Source organism: Rhinopithecus bieti, unplaced genomic scaffold (assembly GCF_001698545.2).
Source record: "Rhinopithecus bieti isolate Rb0 unplaced genomic scaffold, ASM169854v2 scaffold_58095, whole genome shotgun sequence".
NCBI lineage: Eukaryota > Metazoa > Chordata > Mammalia > Primates > Cercopithecidae > Rhinopithecus > Rhinopithecus bieti.
In genome coordinates, this window is record NW_016823660.1 from 1,784,428 (window position 1) to 1,797,746 (window position 13,319).

At 41.2% G+C, this 13,319-nt stretch overlaps 1 protein-coding gene across 6 annotated transcripts in view; it reads left to right on the forward strand.

Annotated features, from left to right (window-relative positions):
• The window catches only part of MPP7 (MAGUK p55 scaffold protein 7), a 264,439-nt gene that overhangs the window by 227,932 nt on the left and 23,188 nt on the right, over positions 1 to 13,319 (forward strand). For all 6 annotated transcript variants that reach the window (XM_017861696.1, XM_017861698.1, XM_017861700.1 and 3 more), the window contains one exon: positions 2,584 to 2,754. In XM_017861696.1, coding sequence (XP_017717185.1) covers positions 2,584 to 2,754 — 171 coding nt within the window. The remainder of the gene's footprint in view (positions 1 to 2,583; positions 2,755 to 13,319) is intronic.

Here is a 13,319-nt window from a genome sequence, read left to right on the forward strand (position 1 = left end):
CATTGGTAGTTGTTTCACATTTCCTTTATTTTGAATCCTGTTAATTTCTTAAACAGTGGTAACAATTATTCATGTCCTTTATGCAGTCATCCTATGACATCCATGGGAGATTGGTTCCAAGACCCCTTGGATACTAAAATCTGCAGATGCTCAAGCCCCTGATATAAAATATGTGCTTGCATGTAACCTATGCGCCATCCTCCTGTATACTTTAAATCATCTCTAGATTACTTGTAATACCTAATACATTGTAAATGCTATGTAAATTGTTGTTATACTCTTATTGTTTAGGGAATAATGACAAGGACAAAAGTCTCAATACAGATGAAATAACAGTCAATACATGTTCAAGAGAGATGCAGTTAAAAAAATTTCAGTCCATAATTGGTTAAATCCACATGGATGGAACCCACAGATGCAGACAGCTGACTCTATTCCCTAAAATCCACACAAATTAGTTGTTACATTTTTTTCATTTTGTTACAAAATACCTCTGTTTATAAAAAAGATATCTATGGCTGGGCATGGTGGCTCACGGCTGTAATCTCAGCAGTTTGGGAGGCTGAGAAGGGCGGATTACCTGAGGTCAGAAGTTCGAGATGAGCCTGGCCAATGTGGTGAAACCCCGTCTCTACTGAAAATACAAAAGTTAGCCGGGTGTGGTGGTGTGTGCCTGTAATCCCAGCTACCCAGGAAACTGAGGCAGTAGAATCACTTGAACCCAGGAGGCAGAGGTTGCAGTGAGCTGAGATTGTGCCGTTGCACTCTAGCCTGGATGACAAGAGCAAAACTCCATCTCAAAAAAAAAAAAAGTTATCTATTTATCAAAGTTGATGAATATTCTTTTGAAGAGAATTTATTTTATACCTTTAAAATGTACTTGTATTTTATTTCTAACTTTGCAGCTGATATAAAATATATATAAGGGTTTTTTGTTTTGTTTTGTTTTTGAGATGGAGTCTTACTCTGTCCACCTAGGCTGGAGTGCAGTGGTACGATCATGGCTCACTGCAAACTCTGTCTCTTGAGTTCAAGCGATTCTCCTGTCTCAGCCTCCTGAGTAGCTGAGATTATAGGTGTGCACCACCAGGCTTAGCTAATTTTTTTGTCTTTTTAGTAGAGATGGGGTTTCTCCATGTTGCCCCAGCTGGTCTTAAACTCCTGGGCTCAAGTCATCTGCCTTCCTTGGCTTCCCAAAGTGCTGGGATTACGGGTATGAGCCACAGCGCCTGGCTCTATTTAATTTCATATGTGTCAGTCACATTATGAAACCATAGAATTTCCATTAGAGAAGAGAACCTGAGGCTTGATCATTTATTCCATCCTCTGGAGTCCAGTTAAAGCTAACTGACTTGCTGAAGACCAACTAATTGTTGAGTGAGTGAGCCTTCTTCTGTCAGCCTGACTGACACATAAGCATACACTACACGACACACTCCCTAATTTAGTTCTCTTCTTATTTAACAACAGATGCTGCCTGTGCCATGGGTACGTTGTTAGGTTATGCTTAGGATGTAACAGAAACTTTGTTAATGTTCATGAATGAGAGAACTTGTTTACACTTAAAATGCTTTTACAGTGTTTTTAGCTTTTCATATCAAATGTGTTTTTCATATCAATCAGTTCTTGATAAATTATGACTTCTGACTTATTTTGCTTTATTATACAGTTATTTTACTCAATGATTTTTCTTTCTTTTTCTTTTTTTTGAGACAGAGTCTCGCTCTGTCACCCAGGCTGGAGTGCAGTGGCCGGATCTCAGCTCACTGCAAGCTCCACCTCCCGGGTTCACGCCATTCTCCTGCCTCGGCCTCCCGAGTAGCTGGGACTACAGGCGCCCGCCACCTCGCCCGGCTAGTTTTTTTTGTATTTTTTAGTAGAGACGGGGTTTCACTATGTTAGCCAGGATGGTCTCGATCTCCTGACCTCGTGATCCACCCGTCTCGGCCTCCCAAAGTGCTGGGATTATAGGCTTGAGCCACCGCGCCCGGCCTACTCAATGATTTTTCAACAGAGTTCTCTATTGTTTAAACCAAATAAAATTTACATTATTATAACTACATAAATAAATATTAATTCTAAGTTATTGTTTCAATAAAATTGTGTACTATTATTTTTTTCTCACTGAATACATTCTAACAATATTATGATGAAATAGGCCGGGCACAGTGGCTCATACCTGTAATCCCAACACTTTGGGAAGCTAAAGTGGGGGGATTGCTTGAGGCCAGAAATTCAAGAGCAGCCTAGGCAACATAGCAAGACCCTGTCTCTACAAAATATTTTAAAAATTAGCCAGGCATGGCAATGTGTGCCTGTAGTCCCAGCTGCCTGGGAGTCTGAGGCAGGAGGATTGCTCGAGCCCAGGAGTTCAACACTGCAGTGATCTATGATGGCACCACTGCTCTCCAGGTTGGGCAACAGAGTGAGACCCTGTCTCTAAAACATTAGGGTTTTACTTTAATAAACCAATATTATCATGAATAAAATCCAACCCAACTCTGAGGGTTTTTTATTTTTGTTTTTTGAGGGTTTCGTTTTTGGTTCATGTCACTAAAAATATATTTATTTTGATATTTGCAGCTGGTTTTAGAAGAAGTTTTCGTCTTAGTAGAAAAGATAAGAAAACAAATAAGTCCATGTATGAATGCAAGAAGAGTGATCAGTACGACACAGCTGACGTGCCCACGTATGAAGAAGTGACACCGTATCGGCGACAAACTAATGAGAAATACAGACTCGTTGTCTTGGTTGGTAAGTGCTTGTTTCTGTGTGTAATTCTGAGGAAATCAGTGAGCTAGTAAGAATTTCTCTTCAAAGTGAATCATACTTGAAGTTTTCCAGCTAAAAATCTCCTCCTCTTGAACACTTTTGTCTTGTCTCTGAAACAAAATCTTCATTTTTTTTTTAACTTAATTGACTTGCAGAGACTTTTAAGATATCTCTGAAGAATGGTACTGTCATTTTAGTGGAACCTTTGTCAAGTGGGGATAGCAAACACTGTTGTAATATATGAAGCATACATCAGGGCAATTAAATAATAGAAATGAATATTTTTGAACACAATGCAAGTTCGTTTCAAAGCATTTTGAGGCAGCAGCATGGGACAAGCTTCAGATGGCATTGAGACCTTCAGCAAAATAAAGTATTACAGCAGAGTTCTAGGATATTTCAAGCTAGAGAGTCAGCAGAGTCGCTTTAAAGTTGATAATTGGCTGGATGCAGTGGCTCACACCTTTAATCCCAGTACTTTGGGAGGCCAACGCGGGAGGATCACTTGAGGTCAGGAGTTTGAGACCAGCTTGGCCAACATGGGGAAGCCCCATCTCTACCTGGTGAAGCCCCATCTCTACAAAAATACAAAAATTAGCCAGGCATGGTGGTACAGTCCTGTAGTCTCAGCTACTCAGGAGGCTGAGGCAGGAGAATAACTTGAACCTGGGAGGTGGAGGTTGCAGTGAGCCAAGATTGCACCACTGCACTCCATCCTGGGTGACAGAGCGAGACTCTGTCTCAAAATAAAAAAGGTAGTTAATAAAGGAATTCTGGTATTTTCACAAACATCAGTTGCCTTGACTCAAATTTGCATCCTAGCATCTATCTTGTGCACCCTTCACAGGTGTGAGCAGCCACAAGCTCAATGTATCTTCATTTCATCCTCAATGCATTTATTTAAAAACGTAGTGAGAGATATTTAAACTTCCAGGATCAAAGCCAATGATTTTAGAAAAGTTTTGGAGTAGAAGAGCATGGTGTCTCTTTGTATCAGTACATTCTCACACTGCTATAATTACATGAGACTGGGTAATTTATGAAGAAAAGAGGTTTAATTGACTCACATTTCCACAGGCTATACAGGAAGCATGACTGGGAGCCCTCAGGAAACTTAACAATCGTGACAGATGGTGAAGGGAAAACAGGTGTGGGTTTCACATGACAGCAGGGGAGAGAGAGTGAGAGCGACGGGGACGTGCCACGCTTTTAAACCATCAGATCTCGTGAGAACTCATTATTATGGGAACAGCATGGGGGAAATCCACCTCTGTGATCTGGCTACCTCCCACCAGGTCCCTCTCCCAATTACAGTTCAACATGAGATTTGGGTGGGGACACAGAGTCAAACCATATCACTCTTGTCAATTGTTCTTTTATAAACTCATGATGATACTTATGGAAATGAGAATCAATGGAGAAGCTGAGAATTACCCCGACTTAGTAAGATGGAGTCCTTTGAAAGGTTACAACCCATGCTGTTCATTGAGAGGTGGTGGGTGACTCATGGGAAATGATGCAGTTTCTCACGTCTGTAGGTCCTGGAAACGAACACTAGCATCATTACATATTAAGATTGTTTGCGTTATTTTGAAACACATATTCACATACTTGAAAAGAAATTCAAAATTTCCTTTATTAATGATGTCCACATCTCCTAATCCATTTATACTGAGCCTCCTCACAGAGGAGGAGGAAGAATTTATTTATAGCTTGCAGTGCCCTACTTCTTATCCTTATAGAGGTGTGCCAATGAGAGAACATGCCTTTCCCAGCTCACTGGGGCTACCTGAGACCTCCTGCTCCTCTCCCACCCCACTGTCCCTCCTTCACCAGCTCCTTCACCAGCACAGATCACAGCAACATCTCTTCTGTGCCTGTCGCCTCTTCTCCTCAGCCAAGGGGAGAGACATGTAATAAAATGGCAATGAGGCTGGGCACGGTGGCTAATGCCTGTAATCCCAGCACTTTGGGAGGCTCAGCCAGGAGGATCACCTGAGGTCAGGAGTTCAAGACCAGCCTGCCCAACATGGCAAGACCCTGTCTCTACTAATAATATAAAAATTAGTCAGGTGTAGTGGCAGGCATCTGTAGTCCCAGCTACTTGGGAAATTGAGGCACAAGAATTGCTTGAACCTGGGAGGCGGAGGTTGCAGTGAACTGAGATTGCACAGTGGTACTCCAGCCTGGGCAACAGAGCAAGATTCTCTAATTTAAAAAAAGAAAAGAAAAGAAAAGACACGTGTTAGTCTGTTGTGTGTTGCTATAAAGGAATACCTGAGATTGGGTAATTCATAAAGAAAAATGATTTGTTCGGCTCACGGTTCTAATAGCTGGAAGTCTGGGCATCTGGTGAGGGTCTCACGCTGCTTTGACTCATGGTGGAAGGCAAAGGGAAGCCTGTGTGTGCAGAGATCACATGGAGATAGAGGGAGCAGGAGTGGTGGGATGTCAGGCTCTTTTTAACAACCAGCTTTCTTGGGGGATGAATAGAGTGAAAACTCCCTCACTGCCTCACCCCAGGGAGGGTGTTAATCTATTCATGAGGGATCTGCTCTTATGACCCAAACATCTCTCCTTGGGCCCCACTTCCAATGCTGGGATCACATTTCAACATGTAATTGCGGGGGACAAACATTGAGACTATAGCAAGAGAGAAAAATAAAGTGGGAAACTTCATTATCTTGGAGGCCACCTCTCCAGATTTGACTCCATCTACACTCTGCCTGGTTTTATTTTTGCCATTCAGAGTCCCCAGGTTGTTGCCTTTTGTGCACTGTCCAGAGTTTTGGGCTGTATTCAGCGGGGCATAGGCTCTGGTGAGCTTTCCCCACCATCGTGGGTCTAGAACTCTCTGAAGCTTTAAACTCCTCTGACACAACTTGGCCTTTCTTCATGGGTGTGCCTTAATCAACCTCCTCAAAACTGTGTAATGGAACCCCAGCCCTACTGGTCAGCAGTTGAAAGGGTCATCGGGACAAAAGAATATCACAGCATCATTCCAGCTACCTTTTGAAGCAAAACAGTGCTCCCAGAATGATATATCACCACATTCCATCGTCAGCCAAAAATCATAGAATGACCTGATGTATTTTTGCTTCTCCTCTCTTTGAATGCTAATTGTCCAGATCCATGATGATTGATAGAACTAAAATTCATCTGGCCAAAATCATCAGTAAAGAGATTAATTTAATTGTACGCACTTCAGTTGCCCTGTTTCCCCTTTGGCCTTTGGGTTCTTGGTACCCAAGTTCTGAATTGAATATGGACTCTGTTTTGGGGCCAAGTGCTTTGCTTTTTTCTTTTTTTGTTTTCTCTTCTTTCTTTCTTCCTTTCCTTTCCTTTAAATTCTGGGATACATGTACAGAACATGCAGGTTTGTTACATAGGTGTACATGTGCCATATGGTGGTTTGCTGCACCCATCAACCCGTCATCTAGGTTTTAAGCCCTGCATGAATTAGGTATTTGTCCTAATGCTCTCCTTCCCCTTGCCCCTACCACACAGGCCCTGGTGTGTGATGTTCCCCTCTCTGTGTCTATGTGTTCTCATTGTTCAACTCCCACTTACAAGTGAGAACATGCGGTGTTTGGTTTTCTGTTCCTGTGTTAGTTTGGTGAGAATGATGGTTTCCAGCTTCATCCATGTCCCTGCAAAGGACATGAACTCATCCTTTTTTATGGCTGCATAGTATTCCATGGTGTATATGTGCCACATTGTCTTTATCCAGTCTGTCAGTGGGTTGGTCTCCTCCCTTTTCTCACTTTATTTTTTCATTCCCAGCAGAATCCTAAAGCCTTTTTTTTCTAGCCCTGTGATATCAATTCTATTGCAATGACTGCTGTTTCTGTCTCCTGTTTGAAATTCCTTAAGTTTGATTCCTGATTCTCAGAGATTTCCCCTTTGTCTTCCAACAGGGGTATTACCCTTGACATAGTCCTAAACTGGAGATGCTAAATGCTGATGCTCCCAAGTGGCACAGTCAGAGAACATTTATATTTCCTTTGATATGTGCTTCTGCCAGTGAGTGTTTCCTCAGTCTCTAGAGATTTCCAGGTGTTAAGTAAATAATTAATTGCATTGCTTCAGTGACAGCCAAAATACCTGTTTGAACTTCTTAGGTTTCTCTGCTACTAAGATCTAACTGTCATGTTTCATTACCCTCTGCTGTTCCCAATGCCTTTCAAATAGTCTCAAGCAAGTTTTTAAATTTTAACTTGTTTTTAAGAGAGTCCTGTTCTTCCTCCATGCTATGTAATGACAGTAACTAAGGGCTGTGCGTGTATTATTTCCTTCAGTCCTCGTCGTGACTATATGGTAAATACTTTTATTATTCCCTGTTGTACAGATGAAGAAATTGAAGCACAGAAAGAAGTAGGTAACTTGTCTAAGATTCTGCAGCTGTTAAGTTACAGAGCTGATTCAGATCCTAGCAGGTGGACACCGGAACCCTACTTCTTATCTTACTGTGGCATATGGCTTCCAATCTTAAAATTAGGGCAGTACGTGACACTCTGTGCTGGATCTAAATATCTTACTTTTTTTTTTTAAATCTCTTTAAAGGACTGGTCATTCATTTTCCTGAGAGATACCTCCTTACTTTGTGAAAGTTTAGATGTGAGTCTAGTGAAAGCGTTTGTGTTCACTTGAATCCTGCCCACATCTATGACTCGAGTTTCCAATGTAGGTCTCCTGAGGTCAGTTCAGCAGGCTTGGTGGGCTCACCTCGCTCTTCCCCACACAGTAATTCTGCACACTGTCCAGGCAGGGTTCCTTACTGCACCTGTCATTACTATTTCACGGTCTTGCTGCTTAAAATTTTCAACAAAGGGGTGCTGATTTTCCTGGTCTTTCCCTCTCTAATTTGTTCACATTTCCCGTGGTCAACCTGGGGATAAGTCTTCCATTTACCAGGAAAGGTTATGTTCATGATCTGTGTACTGCCTTCAGAGTTCAGAGACTGTCTCTCAATAGTTTTTTGATTGCCATAGATAGAGGTAGTCTTGGAGAATATACAGAGGGAGGAGCTCCTGCCCTTCTCCTCTGACCTCCAGACCCTATTCTAGGGCTTGTCAGATTTAACATGCATCCTGGTCACCTGGGGGTCTTGTTAAGATGCAGTTTCTGATCTGGTAGCCTGGGGTGGGGCCAGAGAGCCTGCATTTCTAACAAGCTCCCAGGTGATGCTGTTGCTGCTGGCCTGATTAATTAGGGTGAATTTTGCTTTTCGCCTACTGCAGCTGGTTCAGATGCAGGTGCTGTGAGGTCTGGTGCTGTGCACACAGGGAGAAGCCTTGTTGCTCTGTTTGAAGGGGTTCAGTTGCCATTGCCCTCTTCGGTTAGTGATTGTGAATTGGCCGCCATTTATTTTGATTTTCTACTTTTCTTGGCGTTGTATTTCAGTTTTGTGCTTTCTCGTGTATGCCTTATATATAATCATGGCTTAGAAACTTTTGGTTTCCTCTTAATCTTTCTGCTGTTCAGGATTTGCCCGCGGTATTTCAGGTTTTGGTTTGTCTGTTTTGATCAACAGATTTGTTATGATTATTAGCCTTTAGTCTGAAATTCCTCCAGGAAAATTAACGGAAAATTAACTTTATCTGAAACTCTTTAGGCCCAACACGTTCTTTTCCTATTTTGGATCTATTACTGGTATAAGGCAGTATTTCTTAAATCTGTTAACAATTGGATTATAACAGAACAGACTTAATGGAGAATATTCATTTTATTCTTTTTGTCATATTAGATCACATTTTCTCTTCAGGCAAATAGTATTTCCTGTGTCTCTATATGAAAAATAGAGGGAGGGCCGGGTGTGGTGGCCGAAGCCTGAAATCCCAGCACTCTGGGAGGCCAAGGCAGGCGGATCACTTGAGGTCAGGAATTCGAGACCAGCCTGGCCAATATGGTGAAACTATGTCTCTACTAAAAATACAAAAATGAGCCAGGTGTGGTGTCGGGCGCCTGTAATCCCAGCTACTCAGGAGGCTGAGGCAAGAGACTCGCTTGAACCTGGGAGACAGAGGTTACAGTGAGCTAAGATCATGCCAGTGTACTCCAGCCTGGGGAACAAGAGTGAAGCTCCATCTCAAAAAAAAAAAAAAAGGAAGAAAGTCATGTAAGCATGGTATATTAATACAAACTTCTTAGTAATAGTTCTACTGAAGAAAAGATCTAGAGACTTTCCAGAATCAAGAATGCCTGTGCAGGTGGAGGCTTGGACATTTCAGCCCCCTGGTGTCGTTAACAGAACATTCCACCTCTACCCACTGTGGCCTGTGTACAGCACAACACTGCACAGTGGGATCTGGTGGCAGCCAAAGCAGGTTTATGTAACTGTCCTTCAGAAGTATTCCCTATTATTTGCTTTTTCTTTGTATTCCTTGCTCAGAAACCCTTTCAGCTTATGTGTATGGCACATTGGAAGTATCAGAAGCTTAGAGCCTGTTACGTGGAGAAATCCCCATCTCTTTATATCCTGTGAAGCAGGATAGTGTAGAAGATGAGAGATGGGCCTCTGGGACAAGATGGCTGCCTTCCAGTCCTGTGACACCCTTTGGTAGTCACACGACATGGGAACAATTCAAATTTTCTCTGGGCTTCAGTTATTCATCTGAAAATTTAAGATAATAGAAACACCTACTTTCTAGGTTTGTTTTGAGGGTTAAACAAAATAATCTGTGCAAAGACGTAGGCCAATTCCTGGCACCTAGTATGGTTTTAATAAGAAATATTTATTGCCCAGCATAGTGGTGCATGCCTGTGGTCTCAGCTGCTTGGGAGACTGAGGCAGGCGGATCACTTGAGCCCAGGAGTTAAAGACCAGCTCAGGCATAGTGAAACCTCATCTGTAAAAATAAAAAAAGAGACTGGGTGCAGTGGCTCACACCTGAATTCCCAGCGCTTTGGGAGGCTGAGGTAGGAGGAGTGCTGGTTTGAGACCAGTCTGGGCAACATAGTGAGACTCTATCTTTACAAAAAATAAAAATAAAATAAAATAAAATAAAGTAAAATAAGCCAGGCATGGTGGTGTGTGCCTGTAGTCCCAGTTGCTTAGGAAGCTGAGATGGGAGGATTGCTTGAGTCTGTGAGTTAGAGATTACAGTGAGCTATGGTTATACCACTGCACATTCTGGGCTGGGCAACATAGTCCAGAAGAAGGAGGAGGAGGAGGAGGAGGAGGAAGGACAAGGAAAGAGGAGGAAGGAGGGAGGAGGAGGAGAAGGAGAAGAAGGAGGAGGAGGAGGACTTACCTATTAACTAAACATAATAATAAGATAAACATGAAACGTACAAATATCAGTAGACTTCTGCTGGTTTTGAGCCTCAGTGTTCAAAACACTTACTAGATTATCTAGAAGTTTATAATCTAAAATAGGTAATGAAGCCATGAACACAAATGTTGGAAATTCTGCGTTATTCCTGATTTAACTGTTTACTGTTTAGTTTATGATTATAAAATCATTGTATACATAGGAATGTATTTCCTTGGCTCCTACAATGTGTATATATATAGGAAGATGGAAAGAGTGTAAGTGTCATAGTCCTCCTTGGAAATAATTTTTGGCTGGGTGCCATGGCTCACGCCTGTAATCCCAGCACTTTTTGGCAGGCTGAGGTGGGTGGATCACCTGAGGTCATGAGTTCAAGACCAGCCTGGCCAACATGGTGAAACCCCCATCTCTACTAAAAATACAAAAATTAGCCGGATGTGGTGGCAGGCATCTGTAGTCCCAGGTACTTAGGAGTCTGAGGCAGGAGAGTCACTTGAACCTTGGAAGTTGGAGGTTGCAGTGAGCCGAGATTGTGCCACTGAGTGACAGAGCAAGACTGTCTCAAAAATAATAATAATGATGATGATGATAATTTTTTTTACTCAGTGTTTTCAAAGCCTTTGGGAAAAGTGACACTTGGTTTGAAACTGTTTCATAAATATTGTTGAGGAAATACAAAATATTATTTTTCTATATTATCATAATGCTATATGGGTTTTATTCTTGTATTTAATGATCAAGAAATATAATAGACCAAGTTGTTACCATGGCAAAAATACAACAATAGAGGACTTCAAGCTGTGATAAGAAGTATTTAATTTTGTCTTCATTTTGAAAATGTATTATTCTTAAGCCTCATTTTAGCCACCAAAACATCTCAATGACAGTTTCTGTTAAATTTCCTTCTGCATTTAAAAGTATTTTCTAGGAAGTATGTTGAAACCAAGTGTCAGGCTTTTAGTACATTTTCCTACATGACAAGTCTTATCTTCAGTGAAACCCAACTTTTTGAAAAGTAAAGTAATAAAGTCAAATAGTGTGTGCATAGGTGAGGGAGGGAGCAGAGAGAAGACTTGGGTGTTAAAAAGCAACTAAAACACTTCATGGTTTAAGCCAAAACAAGAGCAAAAATTCATCTTGTGGGTATTCAGACAGTTCGCGACTTGTTCTGTCTGGCTAGGAGGTACAAGAGAAACTAATAATAAATCTTTCTGTATATTTCACATTTTTAGCTTGAGCATTTCAGCACTATTCTGCCCTCCTTTGTGCTAAATCTTATATGCTGCCCAAAGACTGCTTGTAGAGGTAATTTGAATAAACAGGCATTTATTATAAGACTGTCATTATTTTTCCATAAAACTGTAGCACAACACAAGCCTCCCACATAAAGCAGAGCGAAAAGTAAGTGCTTGAAACTAAATGTGAGTGTTAGTGTATTTATTAGAATTCTCATATCTTTTGTTGCACTTTGATGGAAGGCTTGTAGGAATTAGAGTTGGCGCTGGAGGATTTTATATAGATAACTGTAAAACCGAAAGTCATAATGAAATTCATGAGAATGATGAGAATGTGATGGATTTAAAATTATAACCCTTGTATGTAAAAGGTAAATGTGATCTTTATTGGAATCACAGTTGGCTTTTTATGCCATTGGTCAATCTTAAATATTTATTTTCCGACTTCATTTCTGGGCATAAATCACAAATCTGTTCATTCAGCTGAGTTTTACGGTATACCAGCTATGCCAGGCACTGTTCTGAGCACACAGACATTTTTGCTCTTGTGCCATTTATGTTCTAATGGGAGAAGATGGACCAAAACCATATTTATAGTAAATTAGTAATAAATAATAAAATCGCTTGTATAGTTGTTAGAGGGCGATACGTCTATGGAAGAAAGTACAGTGGAATGGGATAAGGGGATGGAGAGCTGGGGACACGGACAGGATAGATTTTGAATTGGGGTCTTGGTGGCCCCATTCTGAGCAAACTCTGAAGTAAGGTAGTTCCCCATGCCCCCTTCTACTTAGCTACAGAACACCCAGGGATTATTTTATTTTGACCTCTTATTTTTATTGCACTCTTGTCATAGTTTTGAAGTAGAGTGAGATGAGTATTTTAGTCAGTCTATATAAGCATAGGGTAAATAGTTGCGTGGGGAAAAAAAGGTGCTGTTTCAATAAGCTTCCCACTCCTTTTTTCTTTTCTTTTGTTTTCCTTCCTTCCTCCTCTCCTCTCCTCTCCTTTCCTCTCCTCTCCTCTCCTCCCCTCCCCTCCTCTCCCCTCCTCCCTTCCCTTCCCTTCCTTCCTCTTTTTCACTTTCTTTCTTTTTCTCTCTCTCATATAAATCAATGCTTTATTGATAATACTTTTTTCCTATTATAAAAGCACGGAAGAAAGGAAATCTGAACCCAAGTCAGAGCTTGTTGCAAACTTCTAAGTTGCTGTACTTTTTATATAGTTTGATTCCAAGTGAACTTTAGTTTTATAGACAGATTTGTCACTCTCAAACACAAAAATCCAGATCACTAATATCATTCTAAGATTATAGGCCAAATATAATAGCATGGTTTTTTTTTTTTTTTTTATTTTATGCTTTAAACAAAAAAATAGTGGTGCTACAATGTGATAAGTAGATATCCTTTTATAACAGGTGTCTGATGTCACAAATACCTAAAGATGTCCTTGGATTCGTCTTGCAGTAAATCAAATGAATAAGTGTGTTTTTTTTTCAGTTAACAAAAAGCAATCTGGATACTTATTGCAGACTCCAGTAATTCTGATATTTTTATCAGGGTAGTAAGAGTAACAAATCTAGGCAATAGCATCAAAATGTTTGGGGGGAACTGTGGAAGGAACTTTCCTGTGAAGCAGTACAGGTACACCAGAGGTAAAAGCAGTCTCCATTTTGTACTTACCTCATGATATGCCATTTTATTTTATTTTATTATTTATTTTTTATGGAGATGGAGTCTCCCTCTGTCACCCAGGCTGGAGTGCAGTGGCGCGATCTCGGCTCACTGCAACCTCCGCCTCCTGAGTTCAAGCAATTCTCCTACCTCAGCCTCCCGAGTAGCTGGGACTACAGGCACACACCACCCCACCTGGCTAATTTTTTGTATTTTAGTAGAGACAGGGTTTCAGCATGTTTCCCAGGCTGGTCTCGAACTCCTGAGCTCAGGCAATCTGCCCACCTTGGCCTCCCAAAGTGCTAGGATTACAGGTGTGGGCCACCACGCCCAGCCATGATCTGCCATTTTAATGTTTGTGCCAA